The following is a 24,390-nucleotide window of genomic DNA, read 5'->3' as shown; positions in this document are numbered from 1 at the left end:
ATGACCTTTAGTCGTCCCGTCATCTTAGCTCCTCTGGCTGTGACGGTTGCTCAGACTTCCCTTGTTTTTTTTTTTTTTTTGACGTCCCTTGTTTTTGATGACCTTGACAGCTTTGAAAAGCACTGGGCAGGTTGTGTAGGACCAACTGGAGTTTGTCTGGTGTTTTTCTCATGATTAGATGGAGTTACGGGCTTGAGGGAGACGACCATAGGGGTAAGCTGTCATTTTCATCCCATCACATCAGGGCACATGCTGTCACCGTGACCGATTGCTGTGACGTTGGCCTTGATCCCCCGGCTGAGGTGTGTTTGTCAGGCAGGTTCTATAAAAAATATTGTTTTAAAAGAAAAACATGAATGAGATAGGAAAGGTGTGTATTCTTTAGCGATTTGAGTCTGATCCAATCTTGATGTTTATCGTAAGACGTATACATGAAAATCTATAGCTTGCCTTCTTTGTAAATGAGATGGGAAAGCCCGGGAAACAAGTGGAATCAATTTGAACTGCAGACAGAGCTCAGAGGACTGGTAAAGGCCAGGCATAAAAGTGGCTCTTTCAACAAGTTTGCCTCTAGATTTGACAGTTCTCAAACAGGGCTGCCGGTGCCTGTTGGAGCCTGGATGATGCAGAAAGACCACAGTGATGGGGGCTGAAGTTAGTGATTCTCTTGCAAGTTCCTGACTGCTTCATGGGGAAATGAATAATGTATCTCTGAAATTAATAAGGCATCACTAGACACACAGGCAAAAAAGCTTCAGGATAAAGAATGTTCCAAGTTCTGTACAGGTGCCCAAGTTTAAAATCCAGCAACGAATGTAAACCTCGTCCAGCACCAGTAATGTCTAAGGGCCCCTGCTATGGAGTTTAAGCTTCTATTTAAAACATAGTTCTCTCAAATATTCTGGGTTAATATTTCCAAATAATTGGTAGCAGAATTAAAGAAAAATCAAGCATTTAAAAGATGTGTTCATTTCTCCAAGGAGAATGACTATTCCTATATTAAAATCTGCAATAGTGGCAAAGAATCTGATTGTTAAGAGAGCAAAAAGTTGCCAGGAGACATTCTTTTGTTGATATCTTTTCGCTATTTAAAAACGTAAAAACCATCCCTAGCTCTCGGGCCTTACAAAACAGGCACAGGCTGGATGGTTTTGCTGGTAGTTCGCTGACCTCTGAGGTTCGTGGATCTGGAACCCAGCGGCTCTTGGACCAGAGAGGGAAATGTCAGAATCATTAGCATCAACATGGTGTTTAAACCCTCATATATATATATATATATATATATATATATATATATATATATATATATATATTTTTTTTTTTTTTTTTTTGGCCATGTGGCTTGTGGGATCTTAATTCCCTGACCAGGGATCAAACCCACACCCTTGGCAGTGAGGCAGTGAAAGCGAGGAGTCCAAGCCACTGGACCGCCGGGGAATTCCCATAAACCCATAAACCCATATCTGCCCTTCACTTATGACAACCTACTATTCTAAGTGTGTGTGTGTGTGCACACGCGCGTGTGTGTGTGTGTGTGTGTGTGAGCTTCTGTCCCCTAGAATGGAAGCTCTATACGAGCAGGCACTCGATACGTTTGTTGAATGAATGAACAAGCAAATGAAGGATCAAGTAAATGCCGCACACACCCGTTGCCACCCAGCATGAAGACTCCACCAGAAAAGCGTCCAGGGACTGGAGAGATGCCAAGAGGGAGATGACCAGCTGGGCCTGGGAGGGAGTCGGGTCAGAGAAGCAAGGTGGGAAGAGAGCAAACCGTGTGTGCAAAGCCTTGGGGTCGAGGATGGCTTGTTTAGGACAACTGTGAATTGGACGCCAAGTTGGAGAGTTAGGTGGTGATGGGACCACGGAGGGCCTCGTCTGCCAGGCCAGAGACACTGGTGAGCCTTGGGAAGCCTTTGAAAAATTCCATCAGGGGGTGTCTTGATTCGATTCGGGTTTCACTGGTTAGCAGATCCTTTCCTTGGTCCAGATGAGAGATGTGGGGCTGTGAGCTTGGGCTCTTACAGAGGAGGACTGGGTAGAGGGTGTGAAGACAACAGACCGACAGACCGGGGAGAGGGAGGAACCCCTGTGACCCCATCTCCCAGCAGGGGGCCGGCTGACTTGGCCAAGTATGGCAGACTGTCCTCTAAGTACGTGTGGTCCCCTGGGGTGCACCTCTCTGCTCCCTCGGGGCTGGCTGTGGACGGAAAGTCCGAGATCAAGGTCCACATCCACAGGCACACACTCTCTCTGAAGGCGCTGGGAGAACTCTTCCATGCCTTTCTCTAGCTTCTGGTGTCGCAGGGAACCCTTGGTGTGTCTTGGCTTGTGGACGCAGCCCTCCCATCTCTGTCTCCATCTTCACCTGGGCTCTGCCGCTCTGTGGAGTAAGGCCCAGCTAATGACTCACCTTAAACTCCGTCACATCTGCAAAGACCTTATTGCCAGATAAGGTCACAGTCCCGGGCACGGGGGTTCGGGCTTCAATGGGTTTTGGGGAAACAATTCAATCCATGACCGGGTCGCTAGGTAACATGCCTTGGGAAGTACGGAGCCCGGGATGGAGGAGTGAAGGGGGTGGTGGAGAACAGAACGTTCTTTCAGCAGGAGAGTCAGGAAGGGAAAAGAGAGGCAGATGGCGAAGGGGGTCAGGATGGGAGAGACCCTCGGCCTGGCCTCTGGAGCCCGGTTCCAGTGACAATGGCTCCTTTACTAAAACGAGGAGCTGGGCTTCAAAGGGAATTTTACACTTTGGTGGGGGGGATGACCAACCAGTCTCACAATGGCCTTCTGTGCCCTTTCCTCGCGCAGATGGCCCGGGCGTCTCCTCGCTCGCAGGGGTCTGCACCTCCCCATCCCACGGCCCGGCTCCCACCAGGTCTCCCTTTCACAAAAAGCAGAGCCGCCAGCATACATTTTAAAACAGTAATTATTTGAAACAAGTAGTTGGATAATTTAAAAGTACGTTTCGGGGACTTCCCTGGAGGTCCAGTGGTTAAGACTCTGTGCTTCCACTGCAGGGGGCGCAGGTTCGATCCCTGGTCAGGGAACTAAGATCCCCCATGCCACGAGGCACAGCCAAAAAATTAAAAAAATTAAAAAAAAAAAAAATGCGTTGGGAATGCCAGAAAGCTCCCGGGCCCAGGCCTGGTCTCTTGGGTTCCCACTGTGCTCTTTTCATGGTAGGACTGGTGCTGTGCGTCTTTTTAATACAGCTGATGCTTTAAAGGGGAGTCTTCTTAGCATCATACACTTCGAAATTTCAAAAACAAGTGTTGTCTCTGGCGGGCAGCTGTCTTATCCCAGAAGCCCACGGTGACCCTTTAATAAAAGAGTATGGTATAGCCTTGCCACTCAGAGTGTGACACAGGAACTAAAAAGCCAGAGGCATGGGGTGCATTAGAAATGCAGAGTTTCAGGCCCGGTCCAGCCCTTCTCCTCCAGGACCTACAGTTTCTCACGGTCCCCAGGCGACTGGTGTGCGTTAATGATTGAGAAGCTCCTGGGAGGTTTGGAGTCAATGCAGTTTGAGCCTTTCTGGCCCCTCCTCAAACACTAGACCCCAAGTCTTCCACCAGCACAGGCTTTGTCAGGGCCCCCCCGTTTCCTGCCTGAACAGGCAGCCGGAAAGCAAGTGACAGTAAAGCTTTGCTTCCTAATATTTCCTTGCATTTCCATGTCACACCTTACCCTCTCCATTTCCTCATCACCAAATCTGTCGCCGGGGCTGAGTGTTTGAAGGAGCCATAAATAATTTGCATCCATGGATAAAACCTTTTCTGCTTGGATGCAAACATCACAGTAGTCCCAAGTGGCAGGAGTAATCTCCTGCAACAGCTACCACCAACCTCCTGTCATCAATCGTTTGCCATCCATCCATCCATCCATCCATCCTTCTATTCGTCCATCCATCTGTCCATCCATCCATCCTTCTATTCATCCATCCATCCATCCATCCTTCTATTCATCCATCCATCCGTCCATCCATCCATCCATCCATCCATCCACCCATCCATCCATCCATCCATCCGTCCTTCTATTCATCCATCCATCCATCCATCCACCCATCCATCCATCCATCCATCCGTCCTTCTATTCATCCATCCATCCATCATCCATCCGTCCATCCATCCATCAAACACAGATTGAGCTCTGAGTGTGTGTGAGGCTCTGTGTGGGGTCCAGGGGCAGAGGCGACGCTGCCTGTCTGTGGGGGAAGGGCCGTGATGGGGTCAGCGAGGAGCTCTGGGAAGCTGGAGGCTGGAATGCCACAGAGGATGGGGAGGGCCAGGACCATCTGCAGCCCCTTCTGGGAAGCTGGTGATTCCCTCCTGCGCTCACTCTGCAGTTCAGCTGGGGGCCTTCTTGCGGGGCCGTGCGCCCCACACTGGAGGCCGGGGTTTATGTGCGTTTCTCCCCCATCCCCACCCTCGCATCCAGGCTGCTGGTGCAGCAATCTTTCACTCTCTCTTTCCCCAGCGCTGGCCCTCTGGTTAACCCTCTTCTGCCTCTAGGGGACTATTTATTCTCTGTTCTTCCGGCTTCGGCTGGTTGGCTTATTCATCCATCTCTCTTTCCTGTTACTTCTCCTCCCTCGGAAAGTCCTTGCCTTTTCCCACACCCCAAGGCAGCCCTTTTCAGTTTAGTACATTACCTTTACTTTCAGGGCCTGATTTACTTTGGGTCTTAGACACAGGCTTAAAAAATGGTGGTAGGGCTTCCCTGGTGGCGCAGTGGTTGAGAGTCCGCCTGCCCACGCAGGGGACACGGGTTCGTGCCCCGGTCCGGGAAGATCCCACATGCCGCGGAGCGTCTGGGCCCGTGAGCCATGGCCGCTGAGCCTGCGCGTCCGGAGCCTGTGCTCCGCAACGGGAGAGGCCACAACAGTGAGAGGCCCGTGTACCGCAAAAAAAAAAAAAAAAAAATGGTGGTAAAATATACCTAAGATAAAAGTCACTATTTCAACCATTTAAAATGTACAGCTCGGTGGCATTAAGTTCAGTCACATCGTCGTACAGCCATCACTACCCAACGTCTGCAGAATTCTTTTCATCTTGCAAAGCTGAAACTCCGTCCCGGTGAAACTAGCTGCCCAGTCTCCCCTCCCCCCAGCCCCTGATGACCACCATCTACCTTCTGTCTCTACGAACGTGACTCCTTTCGGTGTCTCATGTGCATGGAATCATGCGGAATTTGTCCTTTTGTGTCTGGCTTATTTCACGGAGCATAATGTCCTCAAGCTGCATCCACGTTGTTGCGTGGGTCAGGATCTCATGCATATATGTACGGTTAGACCACGTATTGTCTATCCCTTCATCTGTGATGGACATTAGGTTGTTTCTACCTTTAGAGACAGGCTTTTCTGATTCAGGAAATATTTACTGAATATTTACCACGTGGAAGGCATAATGCATCTAGGGAAAAAAGACTCATTTTGCATTTTTCTTTCAGATTACAAGAAAACTACAGCATTTAGTTGTAGAAAAGCGTTTTTAATTGCAGTCCTTTATAACCCTTTGAAAATTGTATACAGGTAGAGCTGCACGGTCGGGCATCCGGAGGGCAAGGGCCTAGGCTGCTGCCGCCACGGTGCTTCTGAAAAAGGACAATCAGCTCCATATTTTAGTAGTTCTTCATAATAAATAAATAGCACTGATGATCAAATAGCCTTGTCAAGCCTTGCATTTTCTGATTTCCTTGCAAATTTGAAATTTGGACAGTCTTAAGATAAATTATCATACAGAGTTGAGTTTTACGGTTTAATACTCTCCTGATTCCAGAGGATAATTTGCTTACAGCTGCTCAGTCTTCGGGTCTCTGTTCGCGATGAACTCCAGTAGGTGTGCTAGGTGGATAGTCACGGAACATATTTTAATGTACGAGTCGTGAACCTGAACAAATGAAAATTTGTCTCACTTATGCACGAGACTGCGCTTTTCACTGACGATCACGTGCTTCCTGTCTGAGTATCCACTGTCTCAATCAAAATGCATTCTGATTAGTCCTGAAATCAATTCTATTCACTCTGCGTCAGCCTCCATTTGTTACTGTTTGTCCTGCCAGATAGAAAGGCAGAGTTCAAACCAGCCGTTGCCCCTTGACAAAGCGAGGATTGAAAGTTGGACTTCCATAAAGGTCTATGTATGTGTAAAATGTACGTATGTATAACGCATATATGTAACATGTACACATGTATGTACATGGGTTATTTGTTTTTGAAAACTTCCTTTTTAAAAATATTTTATTGAAATACAGTTGATTTACAATGTTGTGTTGGTTTCAGATGTACAGTAAAGTGATTCAGTTACACACACACACATATATATATATATATATATTCTTTTTTAGATTCTTTTCCATTATAGGTTATTATAAGATACTGAGTATAGTTCCCTGTGCTATACAGTAGGTCCCTGTAGGTTATCTATTTTCTATACGGTAGTGTGTATACGTTCATCCCAACTCCTAATTTATCCCCCTTCCTTCCCCTTTGGTAACCTTAAGTTTGTTTTCTATGTCTGTGAGTCTTCTCTTTTGTAAATAAGTTCATTTGTATCATTTGTTTTTAGATTCCACATATAAGCTATATCATATGATATTTGTCTTTCTCTTGTACATGGGTTTTCAAAATGGCTAATTTAATTTTCCTGCTATGAGAATGTAAGTTCCACGGGGCAGCCCTTCTTGGGTTTGTGCATGGTGTGTCCTAGGCCCGGAATCACGCCCAGAACCTACCTTGACGCTCAGTGTGTGTGGAATGAGTGAGGATGTAAACGTATGAAGTAGAAGCACAACTTGCTTTTCCGTTTAACCCCACATCATGGGTGGCGTTGCACACCAGTCAGACAGCCCCGCCCTGCTCCACGTAATATTTCCTGGTGCTGCTGGACTCTGCTTTGACATATATAATCAGAGATGCACGTTTAGGTGGTTCCCATTTTCCAAAAAAGACAAGCCATATTGCAATATACTCCTACCTTCGTAGAACAGTGTGAAGAGTCTTATAGAATAAATGACAGAAGTGGAACTGTTACTGATCCACTTTGGAAGGGTTGTATTAATAATGCATTTCTTTTTTTTTTTAATTTTTAAAAATTTTGGCTGTGTTAGGTTTTTTTGTTGCTGCGTGTGGGCTTTCTCTAGTTGGAGCGAGTGGGGGTTACTCTTCATTGCGGTGCGCAGGCTTCTCATTGCGGTGGCTTCTCTTGCTGCGGAGCACATGCTCTAGGTGCGCGGGCTTCAGTAGTTGTGGCACGCAGGCTCGGTAGTTGTTGCTCGTGGGCTCTAGAGCGCAGGCTCAGTAGTTGTGGCGCACGGGCTTCGTTGCTCCGCGGCATGTGGGATCTTCCTGGCCCAGGGCTCGAACCCATGTCCCCTGCATTGGCAGGCGGATTCTTAACCACTGCGCCACCAGGGCAGCCCAATAATGCATTTCTAATGCAAGGGAAGACTTTGTATACTCCCTTGGAGTTCAGAACAACAGGCTCTGAATCCCTGGCACCTTTTAAACATTGATTTTTAGCGGCACATCGTCGTTACCATTATTAGGACTTTCAGGCGAAAATATGCAGTAAGTGAAATGCAGTTTGGGTACCTTCTGCTTCCAAATCCGGCCTGTTTTTGTGCGGCCTGTGAGCTAAGAATGGGTTTACGTCTCAACTGTTTTGAAAAAAAAAATCAAAAGAAGAATATTTTGTGACAGGTGAAAATGATATGAAATCCAAAGTTCTGAGTGCAGAGTGCACTTACATTGGAACGTAGCCACTCATTTGCTTATATATTGTCTACGGCTGCTTTCAGATTACGACAGAAAAGTTGAGTAGTTGCAACAGGCTGTATGGTCCGAGAAGTGGAAAATATTTCCTGTCTGACCCCTTACAGACCCCTGCCCTGGCCCGCTGTCTTCCCCAGCCCTAGTGATGTTCTCACAACGTGCGGTGGTGGCCGAGTCTGCTGCTCCACCCAGCAGCGAGCTCACCGCCCCAAAGTGCCCCCACCCGTCATCGTTTTCCCCTCCCTCCAAAGCACAGCTCTCATTCCCTTACTGCGCCCAGTTAGGTGGGAGGAGGAAAGCAAAGCCTTTTACTTTGCAGGCAGGTGATAGATACATATGGCAAGTGAATGGTGAAAGAAATTTAGACTATGGTGTGAATGTCTGATAGGCCTGGCCTTTGTTCTCCCACCCACATAAGAGGTCCTGGCATTTTTCAAGGAACTTGCTCTCTGAAAGCTAGGGGTCAGTCTTCTTTTGAAGGGGGCATAATCTTTTAGGGGGCTTTACCAATTTCTCCTCCGTGGAAGACTAGGAACGAATAAGTTGGTGCCAATCTTTCATTCATTCCTCATCTCTAAAATATTTACGAGAACAAAGTGTATGCATAGTTTAATTTGCCTACTATGCAAAAAGAAAACTCTAGAGAATTTGCCAATAATGAAAATCCAACTTCCCTTGTCTCAAAGTTTGCTGACGTTTCCGAAATCACTTGAGTGAAAGGCAGTCAGGGATTTGCGTTTCGCTCACATGTGGTTCAGAAAAAAGTGTTACCACCACAGTTTTAAGATTCCAGGCAAGTATGGTCATCTTTTATGCTCTTAGCATTTAAAGTGAAAATCACAGGTTCCTCTCTTGCCAGGTCACCAAATTAGCAAAGTGATTGAATCACGCCATTCAAAAGACTGCTTCGGATACTATGATGACAGCACGCTTGAAAATGCTGCCCCAAAGGGCAGGAAGATTGCATCAGAAGCGTAACCTGGGGGAAATAAGGCATTTTCTCCATCACTGAATCAATTAAGTATTTCCATCACTTCCCTACACACTTCCAACTCTCCTGAAATTGCTAGGAGGTTTGAAAATGAACAACACGAGGAAACAGTTCACAGTCTCGATCCTTCCTCGTATGAGCTCCCTTTTCTCTCCCAAAGAGCTAAAGGCTGTTTTTCGTTTTTGGAAAAGATATCTCTTCTTTTTAGTTACACGGAAGCAAAATGAGGGAAGGCACGCAGCTTTTATATAAAGCTCCCTTTAAATGCTTCCTGAGCTGCTGTATTATCACAGGAGACACTTCGATAAGGAATGAAACCCAAATGCAGGTAAGGTAGAGAGCTCAAATGATCCTGCTCAGGGGTATCATTTATTTTCTTTTCCCCAAGTCTTTATGGAGGTATAATTGATACACGGTGAAAGGCACAGCGCTCCGGTGTACCAGGTGTTGGCTTTTTACTTAGGTATAAACCGTGTGACCCCCCCCAGCCTGCGGCCCATGTGCATCACCCAGTGTTTCCTGGTGCCCATATCCAGGCAAGACCCTCTCCCCCTGAAGGTGACCACTCTCAACGTAGAAAAGAGGCCACCTGCTGTTGAACTTCAAATAAGTGGATTCCCCCAGGATGTACCCTTGCACTTGGGCTGCTTTTTCTTTATTATTATTAATTTATTTTTGACGGCGTTGGGTCTTCGTTGCCGCACACGGGCTTTCTCTAGTTGCGGCGAGCGGGGGCTACTCTTTGTTGCGGTGCGCAGTCTCCTCGTTGCGGTGGCTTCTCTTGTTGTGGAGCACAGGCTCTAGGCGCGCAGGCTTCAGTAGTTGTGGCACGCAGGCTCAGCAGTTGTGGCGCATGGGCTTAGTTGATCCGCAGCATGTGGGATCTTCCCGGACCAGAGCTCGAACCCGTGTCCCCTGCGTTGGCAGGCAGATTCTTAACCACTGTGCCACCAGGGAAGTCCCGCACTTGGCTGCTTTTGCTGAACGCGTTTTTGAGATACGTCCGTTTTTGAGATACGTCCGTTTTTGAGATACGTCCGTTTTTGAGATACGTCGCGCCATTGCTCTTTTTTGATTGCTCGCTAGAATTCCATTGTATGCATATACCCACAGGCTTATCCATTCTCCTGTCTCATTACCTTTAAGGTTGCTTGGTTTGCCTCAGCTGAAGTGTTAGGACAAATTATATCTTCCTGTGGTGCCCAGTGCCTGTCCATCTGCAGGGAAGATGGAAAGAATGGCAAGAGAACCTGGAACTGAGGCTGCCTGAGACCACCCGGTGCAGCGCCCCGCCCAGGGCCTGGAATCAGCAGGTGCTCGTAGAATGCTTGTTCCTTATTCTTAATTAAGGTGATAAAAAACTGGACCCTTTGGAAGCCACAGTTCAAAAGCAAATCAAATGGTTTTCTGTAACGAGGGCAGCTGCCTGTAATCTGATTTTCATAATTATTCTCCAAATGTAAAATGCATGCAGAGCCATGGCGCGGGCTATACGTAGGCGGGGCTATACGTAGGCGGCATGCTAAGAAGTGGAAGCCCGAGTAGGTGGGGACAGGAGCTAAGATCATATTTCTGCTTCTCATTAAATTCTTTCTTATTAACAGCCAGCACTTTCTGACCTTCAAGTGAATATAGACGTTTGCTGCTCTGAAAGCAATTTGGAAAGTTGCTCGAGAGAGAATGCTGTGTAAAGTCCCCAGGAGCCAGGCCAGGAGCGAGGGAAAGTCTCTGGGGTGTAGATCATGGTCCCTCCAGCCTCTAACCCTGAAAAAAACCCCAAATTCATCCAAAGCACTTCCTGATTGTCATCTGCAGTGCACACGAGTCAAAAAAACCCATCACAACCAACACAATAATTTTTAAAAAAGCTTCCAAGCTGCATTTGATAAGAAATCAAAGTATTCTCCAGTCCAACAGGTGCACGGGACACAGAGGCCATGAGCGCAGCGTTTTTGTCTGAGGCTGCAAGGGCCATCCTTCACCTCGGGCAAGGGAATGACTATGAACTTTATCGAGAGATCACTGCTTTGCACGGACCTCTCAGCAATACGTACCACGCTTGCATTGAAAATATGATTATGTTTCTATACGCGTGATGTCTACAAGATTCCAGAACCCTACTGTCATGTAAGAGCCGGGTCAGTTTCTCTTACAAACTGGGCCGTCGTCAGGACTTAAGTATCTTCTAGAGAGATTCTCTCGTGGTGTAACGGCATCTTTTGAAGTAGGATCCCTGCCTTTGCGGTGTTCAAATTAGCAGTGACCGAATGGAAATAGTAAATTCTGTGTATCCACTGGGAAAGCAGACCCACTGATGAAATATCTAAACAATTAGTTATTGACTGGGCACTCACCACATGCCCAGGACTGCGCCCAGGAGCTCAGCTCTTTCCCATTTTCTTTCCCAAGGTTTCTTTTCCGCTCCTGTCCCGATTGCAGGCTCTCCCGCTGGGGTCTGTGGCTGTGAGGGCGGGATGGCTGCAGGCCCTCGGAAACACTGTGCAGCATCTCTTGCGTGTATTTCTCCAGAGAAGACAGTCTGTACCATGCATCAGATTCTCCAAAGGGCCAGAGACCCCCCTGCCCTAGATGACATTCCCTCGGCATTCAGAGCAGTGTAGCCCTGCGTCATGACCCCATCAGGATCTCAATAACCACGTTCACCATCTTTCTGTGTTTTTCCCAGAGTGGTTAGTGACATCCCAAATCAGGCCATGCTGGTGAGAAGCCTCAGAGCCCTCTGACCCTTCACTGTCCCTAAACCCAGCCCCCAATTATTCCCCACATGTTGTGGTCTGCAAGCCCTGAAAGTTCATTGTTTTTGTTTTTGTTTCTTTTTTTTTTCGGCTGCACCGAGCAGCATGCATGAGGAATCTTAGTTCCCCCACCAGGGATTGAACCCGCACTTCCCGCAGTGGAAGCACAGAGTCTTAATCCTTGGGCCACCAGGGAAGTCCCTGAAAGTTCCTTCTTATCTCTTCCTTCCCTCTGCCACGGGCAACTCTGGCCTCGCCCGTTTTAGTAGCTTCCGAATTGGTCTCTGGCTGGGGGTTTTGCGTCAACCATCCTCTGCATCAACCCTCTGCTAAGACCCCTTCAGTGGCTCAGGGTTCCTTGTGTGGGCTCACTGATCTCATGGCCTCACCTGCTCACCTAGTCACACGGGGCAGCCTGCATCCCTGGCTTCCCTCCCATCTCCCAGGTGCCTGCGTCCTCCCTGGCATTCTCCCCTTCCGTCCTGAATCTTCTCCCTCAAGAGAATAAGGGCATCTGTGTCCCTTCATCTCCCGCACCTTCTCCTTCTCCTGCTCCCCTCCCATCTTGCTGGGTTCCTAACTTCAGGGCGTGCACGTTCCCCTGGATCACCAGCTCCTGGAGGGCAAGGCTCTGCCCCTGTGGTCAGTGCATCCCTGCAGGAGGACAGCCCTGGCACCGCTCGGCCAACAGAAACCTTTGCTGATGGGAACTGGAGGAGTTACAGAGTGCTGTGGGGCAATGAGCCAGCCCAAGGGAGGTGGAAAACCCTGTTAACCACACATGTGGACCTAGACTCCCTGGCTCCTCCCCAGCTGACCTCCTCTGATAGTCCTTATCTGCTGGTGAAGGACCCCACCCGGCCTGCTGGGCCCAGCGGGAAACAGCCTTAACTCTTCCCAGGCCAAGCCTGGGGCTCGTTCCACCTATGAGCGTCTCCAGAAACCGTTCACGTCCCTCCTAAGTCACCGGGACCTCGGAACTGGTCTCCCTGCCTCTGGCTTTACTCCTATCCTGCCCACGGGCACACGTCACCCAGAGTCCACTTCGTAGAGCCCGGATCCACCACATCACCTCCACCTTAAACCCCTTCCCCGCCTTCCAGCCCTTACAGGGCCTGCCTTGTCCTCTTGTCTCTCTCCTCCCTGGAGCTCCCACACTGTCCCCTCTGGTCCTGCTTTTCCCTCGGCCTGAACACCTACCCCTGATTCCATAGCAGGGCTCTTTCCTGTGTCTCCACATCACTCTTAGGGAAACGTCCTGAGCTCCCCTAGGACAGGGTACTATGTGCGGGTATTGCCCACCATACTGCAGGCTTCTAGAGGGCGGGGATAGGTCACAAGTGTTCCCTCAGCCCCAAGCCTGGCTGTGGCTAAAAGCTCAGCAAGTGAAATGACCTATCTGGGCGCTTATCTGATGCACATCGGCTGCGCAGAGGTGGTGGCCCTGGCTGCCTCGCTGCCCCGTGGGGCCCGGGTACGGTCACCAGAGCCGGCTGAGCCCAGGGCTCAAACGTGTAGAACAAAAGGAGGCAGAGTGAGCCCTCGGTCCGTCCCGGCGGCGGCACTGGGGAGCGGAACCACCGCTTCACTCTGAGAGTGAGTGTGACGCGCACCGTGGGAACGGCCGATGGCCCGCGGGCTGGAAGCGGTGACCGCAGAGCCCGAAACGGCGCAGACCTCTGGCGGCGGGCTCCGCAGGGCCAGGGGCGGGCGGGGGGCGGGGGCCGGCGCTGGGGCCGCGCCCTCCCGGCCACTCCCCGGGGCGAGCGGCGGCGGCGACCAGGGCGGCTCCCACACGCGCTGCGCCCACGCCCGGCTGCCGGGGTCCCCGCGCGCCCCATGTCCTCCGCGCCGCTGCGCTCGCCCGCCCTGCGGCCCCACAGGATGAAGAAAGACGAGTCGTTCCTGGGCAAGCTGGGCGGCACGCTGGCGAGGAAGAAGAAGGCCAAGGAGGGTGAGTGCGCCGGCCGCAGGCCTCCTGCCGCGCACGCGCCGCGCCCCGCCCCGCGGACCCAGGCGGGTGGCCGACCGCGCCCGCGCCCGCGCGCATGCCGCCCCGAGTCCCGCCGGGACCCGACTGAGTGGCAGCCGGGACCACGCGGCCCGAGACCCGCCCGGCCCGCGCAGCGCGCAGCCGTGGCCTTCGGGACAGCCCATGACCCTCGCTCGTTCCTCCTCCGAGACCTTTAAACGCCGGCCGGGAACCAGCCGCGAGCCTGGCCACCTCCCTTCCCCGGCGGCTCGTCGAGCCCCTTTGGGGCTCCTGGCGCCATCTAAACGCGCATCGTCAGCTCCTGCTGAGGGCAGGATGTTGAGCAAATGTGGGGCGAGTCCCCGGTTCGCGGAGGACAGGCCCGTGCCCACCGCCGCCTGAGCCGCCGTTTCTTGAGCCCCCTTCCCCGCCCAGCTCGTTCAGCCCTTGTGGCCACTCACTCGAGGAGCATTTATTGGGCACCAGTGCTGAGCGGGCAAGGCCCGGGGCCCGCTGGTGTTCGTGGTGCAGTGCTCTGCCCGGGATGCGGCCCCAGCCCCGGGGAGGGGAGAAAGGAAAGGGATGCCGAGCGGGCAGGCCGGAGGCTGCGAGGCCCACCGGCAAGGACTACGGAGTCCCCTCCATTTTTGACTCCACGTGTCCACGAAAATGATTCTCAAAAACTTCCTACCGCGTCTTACCTTTTAAAAGTTTTCTTAGAGTTGTGAGGGATGCGACTTCCGGCCTCTAGATTGTGTCTTTAAATCCGGCTGTTTCCTGGGCCTCTCCCAGGGCCGCATTACTGAATTTTTCCTTTGTTCTGGCCCAGAGGTTCCTCCCCTGGGCCAGATTCCCTGTGGGTAAGAGGGTGAGTTATACTGCTATACTGCGGTGGCTGTGAACAGGCTGGTGGGAGCTGGCCTCAGGCGGGACATTAGACAAGAGAGGATCCGGAGTCAGGGGTGTGCAGTGAGTTCCTTAAACCATGGGTCCCCAACACCCGGGCCGCGGACTGGTACCGGTCCCCGGCCTGTTAGGAACTGGGCCTGGGCCCAGGGCTCAAACGTGGAGAACAAAAGGCAGAGTGAGCCCTCGGTCCGTCCGGGCGGCGGCACTTGATCAGCCTCTCCCCGTCGCTTGCATTAGCGTGTGAACCATCCCTTCCCCCTCCCCGCGTCCGCGGAAAAATTGTCTTCCACGAAACCGGTCACTGGTGCCAAAACGTTTGGGGACCGCTGCCTGGAACCACCTGAGCCTGACCTGTGCTTTAGAAAGTCTTCCTGTACCTGGAGGATGAGTGTACCCCCCAGGGACGTGTGTACCCCAAGGACATACTTGGGAGGCACACGTGTCCCCGTATTAATTTCTCCCATTGAGGTGTGTATTCCTAGGGATACCCGTGTTGCTTTACCTCTAGGGATGTGCGTACTCCCACACACTTTCCGCCCAGGGATATGTGTGTGTGTGTGTGTGTGTGTTTGGGGGGAGGGGTGCCTATGCATTTCCCACCAGGGATGCTGTTACCAAATTAGATGATTCAGTTCCATGAGGGCAGGGCCTTTCACCTTTAGTTTATCAGTGAAAAAATGTTGCCTGCCATATCGGTAAACAAAGGATGTTGCAGCCTTTGAGCCCCTACAACCATCCCGGAAGGTGAGCCCTGAGGAAATTCAGGGTGGAAACAAGAACTGCCAAGCCCTCATGCACTGCAGCGCCCCCCCTCGCCCCCCCCCCCCCCCCCCCCCGCATCGACGCACCCGAGGGGACTCAGGATGAGAGCACAGGATGCTGGCCCCAGGTAGCTGAGTGCATATCAAAGGAATGATTTCAGTGAGCCCAGACCCTTGCATCTTCCCATACACAAAGTGCTAAATTCCTTGAGATATCTGGTTTTCTTTAATTAACCATAATCTTTTGATGCTCCGATTACCTGGTCTTTGTTGCGAAAACCTTCTACATATCCTGGTTCCTCCTTTGCCTCTTTAGAGCGGTCCCTCAGAGCTATCTGAGATGCTGTGTCCCGGGCTTAAGTCCTCAGTTTTGTCCACCGAATAAAACATAATTCTCAACTTGCAGGTTGTGCAGTTTTTTCAGTCAACAAGTTGTTCCAAGCAAATGAGCCCCTCCTCTCCGAAACCTGACGTCTAGGATCCAAACTGGCTTGTGTTAATCTCTTTCAAGTCACACCTCTGAAAAGACGGTAAATGGCCTTCACCCTTCCCTCGATCATTCCAGCTGCCTCTGACCTGCGGTCTCACTTGCAGTCCTCGTCACCCTCACCAAAGTCATTTCAGTTCCTCTTTACACCTTACGACAATTATAAACACAAATGTCATACTCTTTCCAGTTCATTCATTGCCTGCTGTGAGACCCTAGGAGGAAAAGATAGATAAGGCCCTCGCTTTCATGGAACAGGGAATCAGTCGTAATAAATAAATAAAACAGACCAATCATGCTGTAATAATATGTGCTAGGAGGAAGATGTAACCGTGCAATCACACGGATGCCCACGGAAGGCCTCAAAGCAGGTGGTGTTTGGGTTGAGACCTGAAGCAACCAGGAAAGCAATCTCTCACAGAATAGCAAGCCATCAGAATGTCCCGGAGATGACAGCTTTTTATAGGTGACATTTAATGTGCTCTTGAAATACGAAGAGCACATTCCTGAACTCATGGACCGGCCCCAAGCTCCAAAGCGACGTGCTTGCGCTTGCCTTCATGAGCTAGCCAGCGCCTAGAAAATCGAGGGCCTAGAAAATCGAATCACAATAGTCAGAGTCATCCTGTGATGAATAAAATAGGCACAGAAACAGCAGGAGAGAGATGCTTGCATAGTACAGCGCCCTCGCTAGTGAGAGCCCCGAGCCCTAACCACTGGACCGCCAGGGAAGTCCCAGCTGTTGTTGCTTTGGTGTGTGAGTTAGCTGGGTCCCCTGCCTCGTTTCTCAAGATTGGGGTGCCTGGCACCCTCAGGGATCCCCCCATACAAACAGAAGGTCACAAACACGAATTGGGCTCACACGCAGGAGTTCAGGGGGAACTGGCCTTGGAAGGGCTCAGTGGCTTCTGTCTGGTCTTGTGGGGAGTGGGGAAGGAGTCAGGAGCGGGAGGCCGAGGTGTGAAGGCTGGAGAATGAGGTCCTCAGTGATTGAGAATTGCCAGTATCCCTGCGGGCCCGTTGCCTTGGCAACCTGCCCTCCCTGCCATTCATGTGGTTCACAGCTGGAGCAGTTCCTGGCCCAGCTCGGGCCCCTGTGGGGAGGCGCTCATTTGCCTGCCAGGGACCCATCAGATGAGGAGGCTTCGAGGTGTGCCGGGCGCTGCCAGCTGCGCAGTGGGTTTCGTTTCCTTTTTGTTAGAAAGTCCACGGTGAACTCAGGAGCGTGGGTGGGGGTCGGGGGAGGATGCTGGGATGAGGTCAGCATTGCCGAGAAGTTAGAGATCTGGGGGCACCGGGGGCATTCGCCCCCTCCCGGGTCGGCAGAACTTGTGGCTGTGAGAGGCACGGAGGGACGCGTTGGGGTGAATGTCCTGTCACCTTCCAGGGGAGGTCATGTTAGGAAATGTGTCCTGAGGTTTGGAGGAACCCATGCAGGAAGTGCCCGTGGACTAATGCTGATGTCCTATGGTAGGGAACCAAGTCGTGTCATGTGTCGGCCCGGTTTAGAAAACGGAACTGTGACGAACTGTGGGGTGTTGGGAAAAGTGGCAAGGAACACTTGAAAAACCCCAGCGCTGCCCTTAGGAGGCCTGGGGACTGTTAAGAGCCGCTCGTTAAAGTGGTTCGGTTTTACTGGAGCTGCACGGAGCAGGCGCAGAGGAAAACTCCCCACGAGGGCCCCCTGGTGGCCACGGGTGACAGCCCCACAGGTCCAGCGGGCCAGGAGGGGGGCGAGGGGCCGCCCCAGGGACGGATGCCCCAGCTGCTGTGTGAAGTCCTTAGAGGCGGGCGGCCAGCTCTGGGACGGGGAGGCCCTGGATGGAGGGGCGGGATGGGGTCCACTCCACCCATTTGTATGAGAGGCCCCTGCCTGCCCTTGGCCTCCGCCCTCTGCCCAGACACCAGTGACCGGCACCGGGCTGCACAGCGCCAAACCTGCCACAGCCGAGCCTGGAGGCTCTGCCCCTCCTGCTTTTCCGAGGAAAGCAAGCATTAAGGACGTTCCTGTTCCCTGATCGCTCTTTTTTGTTTTTGTTTTTGTGGTACGCGGGCCTCTCACTGTTGTGGGACGCGCAGGCTCAGCGGCCATGGCTCACGGGCCCAGCCGCTCCGAGGCATGTGGGATCTTCCCGGACCGGGGCACGAACCCGCGTCCCCTGCATCGACAGGCGGACTGTCAAGCACTGCGCCACCAGGGAAGCCTTTTTAGTTTTTTTGAATTTGATTTAATTTAATTTATTTTTTTTACAGCAGGTTCTTGTTAGTTATCTATTTTATACATATTAGTGTATATATGTCAATCCCAATCTCCCAGTTCATCCCCCCACCCTTTCCCCCTTGATGTCCATAGCTTTTTTTTTTTTTTTGGTAAATATATTTTTTAGAGCAGTTTTTGCTTCTCATTCCCTAATGACTTACGACGTGGAGTGTCTTTTTCTAGGCTCATGTGTCATCTGTGCCTCTTCTTTGGTGAAGTGTCTGTTCAGATCTTTGGCCCATTTTCTAATCAAGTTTGATTTCTTTTAGTTGAATGTTAGGACTTCTTGGCATATCTTGGATACAAAACCTTTGCCAGATGTGTCTTTGGCAAACACTTTGTCCCTCTCTGCAGTTTGTCTTCTGGTTCTCTTGACCCGGCTCGTCTTCCGAGCACTTGACGCAGAAATGGAGGTCAATGAGCCAGGTATTGACTGAAACCTCATGAATTTTTTGGTGTCTAAAGAGACGCCAGTGGGCTGCGACCTTGAACCGAGGGCTGAAGGTATGCAGTTTCTTTTGTGGGCTTTAAATAACTTCCAGGAGAGAATCTCAGTTCAAACCACAGTGTTAACCCCTGTGCGTTCCCTGCGGTTCTCCCCGTCCTCTCGAGTGATCAGCTGCGTAGACGCCGTCTTGTCCCCAAATACCATCCCACTTCAACCCTGCTCTGTAATGAGAGCACCTGGACAGAGGTGCCTGCAAGGTGGGACTTTTCCCCTCATGTTATTATTTATTCATTTATCTATTTATTGATTATTTATAGGATAAAATAGATCAGTATTTTTAAAATTTTTTATTGAAATATAGTTGATGTACAATGTTGTGTTCGGTGCAGGCGTGCAGCACAGTGACTCAGGTATTCCCCTCATTTCACAGTTGAGGAAACACAACCTTGCCCCGTAGCCACTTCATGGCAGTTTAAACCAGTGGTTCTCAGGTGGGGATGACTTTGCCCCCAGGGGACATTGCCAGTGTCTCATCTTGGCTGGGGTGGGGATGCTAGTGACATCTAGTGCCTGGGGGCCAGGAATGTTGGTAAACATCCCACAGCGCACTGGACAGCCGCACGCAATGTCTGATAACAGTGCCGAGGTGGGGAAACCTGGTGTTTCTTTCCTGAGGCGTCTCCAGAGCCAGGAGGAGGTTGACCAGCCTCAGGGCGTGGGGCAGCTCCTCGGGGCCCTCGACCGCCAGGGTCTGGAAATGCCCCCCAGAGCCTCCCCCGCCACCCCGTGAACCCGTTCTCCGCGCGGTGCCTGGGGCTCTCAACTCAGTTTCTCGAGGGGGAGAATCCACACGGCTCCCCCGGACCGGGCACACTAGGCCGGGCACACGTGGCTGGGGCAGCCGGTTCCAGGCAGGTGTGGTCCAAACAGGAGTCACCTGGTGAGTGGGGGTCCTGGGGGGAGATGCGATGTCCTTGGCAGACACCCCTCTCTGGAGATGGAGAGTGAGAAGAGATGGAAAACTTCCGTGAAGGTTCAAAGCAATGAAACCCTCCATAACTGCTTCAGCGCAACCTTGTAAATCAACTGCACCCCAATAGAAACTAAAAAAAAGAGAAAACGCAATTGTTTCGAGTGGTAGATAGGAAGGAGAAGGTGAAGGCCCACTCGGCCCCGTCCCAGGACGGCAGAGGGAGGAGGTGCCCGTGAGCTCCGAAGACCTAGGGACACAGGGAAAAGAATCTTTGCCTGGCAGGCTGGGGGCTGGTGGCAGGCGGTGACCTGGGCCAGGCCTGTCCTTAGGAGCCTGTGGGTGCTGTGAGGAGGGGGCAGGCTGGTGTGGTGATGGACACCCAGGGGAGACACACATCCGGGATTTGGGGGTTCTGGGTTCTGGCTAGAGGAGTGGTCCCCCGGTTGCGTGTAAGGACTGGCTAAGAATTAGAAGAGGAGGGGCCCTGGAGGAGACCCCAGCTAGTCCCGCTGGGGAAGTGCAGGCCGTTCAGAGTGGCCGGACTGTGGTGTGGTGTGTGGGCCGTGGTCAGCCTCGGGGCAAGCTGGAGCGGTCACTGGGCCCTGTCATCCCCGCACGTGGGAGCAGTGGGCACCAGTTACCAATCTCAGCTACTTTAGAGAGGCTGGTGTCGAATGGACTGGAGCGGGGTGACCGGCGGGGAAGCAGCTCCAGCGTAGGTGCAGGCAGGGCGGGCTTCCTGGAGGCAGTGTGCTGGGCTGGGAGCAGCAGGATTCCCGAGACGTGAGGAGGCGACAGCTGCAGGGTGAGATGCAGAGGCAGCAACCCAGAGGCCACTCTGAGATGGAAGGAACTGCATAGAAACAGGTTAGCTGAGGGCCGGTTCTCCAGGCCCCTGACCCTGCTCCCACTTAATTACTCTCGGGGCCGAGGCACCTGGGGAGGCGTAGAGTTCTGACTGTTTGGGGTGTTTGCATAGAGAACTTTCTGGGGCACATAGAGACTTAGAGGTGATTTCCACATCCTCTTTAAGCAGATCTCAGCACACCCTCCCACTTACGTTTGAAAATAAAAATGGGATAGTATCCTTCTTTGCTGCAAGATGTAGGGAAAGGATTTGTAATGAGTTTGGTCTCCTTTGGCCAGGGAGGTGGGCCTTTTTGGGGATCCTTTGCCTTTCCAGTCCCTCTTTGCTCGCGTGATCCCCTTGATGATCTACCCTCAGGAAGTTGACTACCCATCACGGTTAAGGTGGGTTGGACTCCTAACTTACAAGAAGGGAAAGAGGGTGGCTGGAAAGAAGGGGAGGGAGGTGAGCAGGTGAGGGACCGGGGCCATGTACACGATGCGTTCTAGAATGTTCTATGGGAAGAGAAGTCAGTGTAGGTCCTATTTGAATCCAGCGGGCTGTGAGGTTCTCTGCAGACCCTGCCGTGTTTCTTGCTGCAAACCCTAAGGCATCTTCTTTGAACAGGGCTGCCTCTGTCCATGCGGGCTGCTCTTGGTCAGAGAGGGAGGTACAGCCTGTCGACTCCTGTAATGCAGTCCTGAGGAAGTCACTGGAAACCACTGTTCTGTTTTCCTGTCTCTGGCTGAGAGGAGGTGGCTTTCAGGGGGCTTGGTGTGGCTTTGTCAAGTTTCCTTTGATTATTATTCTGATTATAATCTTCAAATCCAGCACTTCTCCTTGTTTGTTCCACTGTTGTCCAGATGCACCCGGGGCATTTCAGAGAGACACACGTAGGCACGTCAGCGTGTCCCACACTGGGCTGTTTTCCTGGCCATCTACCGAAATCTCTCGGAAACTTTGCTTCAGTAGAGAATGGAAATGGTGACACTGGACCCGGAGTGATGACCTTATGTTCCTTACCTTTCAGGAACAGCTAACTCTCTGTGGTCCTCCTAGCATCTTGGTTATACCTGCGTGGTCCCAGAGAGTCAGGTCGCCTTGGCAACTTCACACTCGTTAGAGGAGCTCACCTTTGAATTCCTGTTTCCACCCCATGGAATTAGTATTTATCACGCATCCCGAAGTTGCTTACCCTTGCGTTCCCTGTCCAGTCGTCAGAATAATTAAGGGATGGTTAGAAGATGTAAGTGGGTAGGCGCCTGTTGTGAGCGGATTTTAAATGCTCTATGTGATTGATTTCTCCCCTGTTGTGGTTGGCAGAGGGCAGGTCCCTTTACCCGGCTGTTTTCTTATTTTCCATCGTAGGAAAGAGGTACCCAAAGAAAGCACATTTTCTTCTTGCATTAGCCGTACACTTTCCTTTTTAGGTTTCAGATGAAAAATGGCTTTACTTCCTATTGAGTATATTTATTATTTTCTACATTATGTAGGGGCTGAAGAAACATATTAGTAAGTCTAAGAGTACCTTATAAACATGTTGGCCTAGTGGTGTTCATCTGCTAGTCTGTACTCAGTGCTGTTGGGGTAGAAGAATATAAACACGAACTACAATCAATTCTAGAAGCTTTTGGTGGCTTTTGCCTCATTGAGATGCTACTATTTTTTTTTTTAAAGTATAGTTGATTTACAATGTGTTAATTTCTCGTGTTCAGCAAAGTGATTCAGCTATATACACACACACACACACACACACACACACATACACACACTTTTTCGGATTCTTTTCCATTATAGGTTATTATAAGATATTAAATATAGTTCCCTATACTATACAGTAGGTCCTTGTTGATTATCTATTTTATATATAGTGGTGGGTATATGTTAATCCCAAACCCCCAATTTATCTCTATTCCCCCCTGCTGCCGCCTTCCTCTTTGGTAACCATAGTTTGTTTTCTATGTCTTCGAGACTCTTTCTGTTTTGTAAATAAAGTTCATTTATATCCTTTTATTTTAGATTCCACGTATAAGCCATACCACCTGGCATTTGTCTTTCTCTGTCTGGCTTATGTCACTTCGTAAGATCATCTCTAGGTCCATCCACGTTGCTGCCAATGGCATTATTTCATTCTTTTTTATGGCTGGAAGATGCTGCTTCTTGGTAACATTAAAGGTTAAAAGAAGAAATGGAATGAGCAGCAGATTCCGGCATCACTGGTCTCTGGGGCTCACGGCACCGAGGTGTCACGTGATCGGCCCTGGGAAGCCAGTGGTCCTTTCGTTTTCTACTTCCTCTGGGTGTCAGGCCGTGGAATCCCCTTTTGCTGCTATGTGTTTCGCCCTCTGAGTGTTAAAGCTTTGGGGCCTCACTTCCTCACTTGTGAGGTGGGGAAACGTGGGGGAGATACCAGCTCTGTGTCTCCGAGCCCACGAGGGCTCGTTGTGTTCCAGAAAGGCAGCATGTCTCTGAGGGAGGCTACACACCGGTGGGTAGAGCCGGGTCTCCGCTCCCATCCCTGCTCTGTGGGTCTGTTACTCCGCCTCTCTCAGCCTCTTTGCCTGTCCAGCCCACGTGGATCACGTGGCACTTAGGTGATGTGGGGATAAAATGTGATGAAGGTCTTATCAGCAACTGAGTGCTCAGTAAGTGTTAGTTATTGATAATGTTGACAAGTGAGATATTGACACAGAGCTGGTTAGTGGTAGGGCAGGGCTGGCAAACCGTTTCCACCAGAGAGCTCGACCGATAATGGCTGCCTGCCCCTGTGTTAAGAAGGACTCTGAGGCTGCATCTGGATGGGGGGGTGGGGGGGGGAAGAACACTGGGACTAATTAGTCAAGCCTGCCGTGTATATGGGAGGGTTAATTGCTGACTGATTGTCATCCCCAGAATAGAAACCTCTTCTCGCTCTGGTCCTGTATCATGTCGACAGCTCTGGCTGCTTCTTTCACATTGTGTCTCATGAAGGCGCTAGTTGGCGGGTAGTAACAGAGTGACACAAATACTTTAAATTATTTGCATCTGGGGAATGTTGGGATCCTACTTCTTGTCCTGGACCACTGTGACCAGGAAGCACTGTGCACGCTCCCTTGAAGTGTGCACTGCAGAGAAACGGAAGTTCCTGCGTTTGCAGAGCAGCAGGCGTTTGAGCTGGGACGCGGTGGTCCTGGAGCGTGACACCAGCTCAGCAGGCATCCTCGCCTGCCTCACCCACCTCGGCCTCTGTCCTTGTCAGCAGCCTGAGGAAGCAGAACACTGGGCAGATCTGAGCAGTTTCTTACGCTTGCCCGTTAGTTAGCAGTTGAATGCTTGCTCGTTAAGCTTAGGCGTTTTGAGATGATGGTCCTTGGTCTGGGTCTTTGAGCCTTTACTTGCTGGTAAAGCAGAGCGGGTCAGGCATGTTGGTTTCCACAAGTGAGACCATCTTAATAGGTGACGCCTGTCATTTTCATAACTCAGGCGTTTTCCTACTTTCATTTGAAAAACGACAGTTCCAAAGGATCTAGCTTTTACTCCAATATTAAGTGATTAATAAGCTAAAGAGGGGCGGAACATTTCCTAAGTCCTAGGGCTTGCTCAGACCCAGCACTCCCGGAAGCAGCTGTCTGGTTCGATGGAAGCCCAGCCGCCCTCAGTGTTTGCTGCTTCTCCCATTACCGTGGAGTCTGCTAGAACCATCCAGGCGCTGCTTTAAGTATGTGGACAGAGCATCCTTTGAGCAGGCTGGGGAAGGGGGCACCGTGCTTGTGGTGTTCGAAATGCATTGTTGGTGTAAATGGACTTTGAGGGACGTCTTTCCCAAAACCTCACTGGAAGTGTCTTCATCCCTCTGTTTTCTCTTGTTTTGAAAATTAGTATTATCTTTCAAAGTAAGACCTGAACGAATCCATACGTGATATATACAAGCTTAATAGATGATCACCTAAGAAGCAGTGAGGGAAAAGTTAAAAGAAAAAACAAAACAAAACCAGACCACCCAGACTGGAGTCTACAGTGGTCGTGCTCATGGCCGGGGCTTGTTGGCACCCGTGGTGTTCCAGGCACGGCACTAACCTCCACTCGTTTAATCCCCACCCAAAGCCGAGAAGTGGGTACTGCGTGGTTATTCCCATTTTGCAGATGAGCAAACAGAGGCCCAGAGAAGTGAAGTCCTTTGCAGGAGGTCACTCTGCTGGCCGCTGGCCAGCCGCTGGCCGGTGAGATTAA

The 24,390-nt window shown here is 51.1% G+C and overlaps 1 protein-coding gene across 2 annotated transcripts in view; it reads left to right on the top strand.

Moving 5' to 3' along the window:
- Positions 1–13,278: 13,278 nt before the first annotated feature.
- Positions 13,279–24,390, top strand: part of PARVB (parvin beta) — a 107,540-nt gene continuing 96,428 nt past the window's right edge. For both annotated transcript variants that reach the window (XM_079937144.1, XM_079937143.1), the window contains exon 1: positions 13,279–13,478. In XM_079937144.1, coding sequence (XP_079793270.1) covers positions 13,364–13,478 — 115 coding nt within the window. In that variant the 5' untranslated portion in view covers positions 13,279–13,363. The remainder of the gene's footprint in view (positions 13,479–24,390) is intronic.

The sequence above is a fragment of the Stenella coeruleoalba genome, assembly GCF_951394435.1.
Source record: "Stenella coeruleoalba genome assembly, chromosome: 11".
Lineage (NCBI taxonomy): Eukaryota > Metazoa > Chordata > Mammalia > Artiodactyla > Delphinidae > Stenella > Stenella coeruleoalba.
Note: the sequence above shows the minus strand (reverse complement) of the source record. Positions and strands in the feature narration are given on the sequence as shown.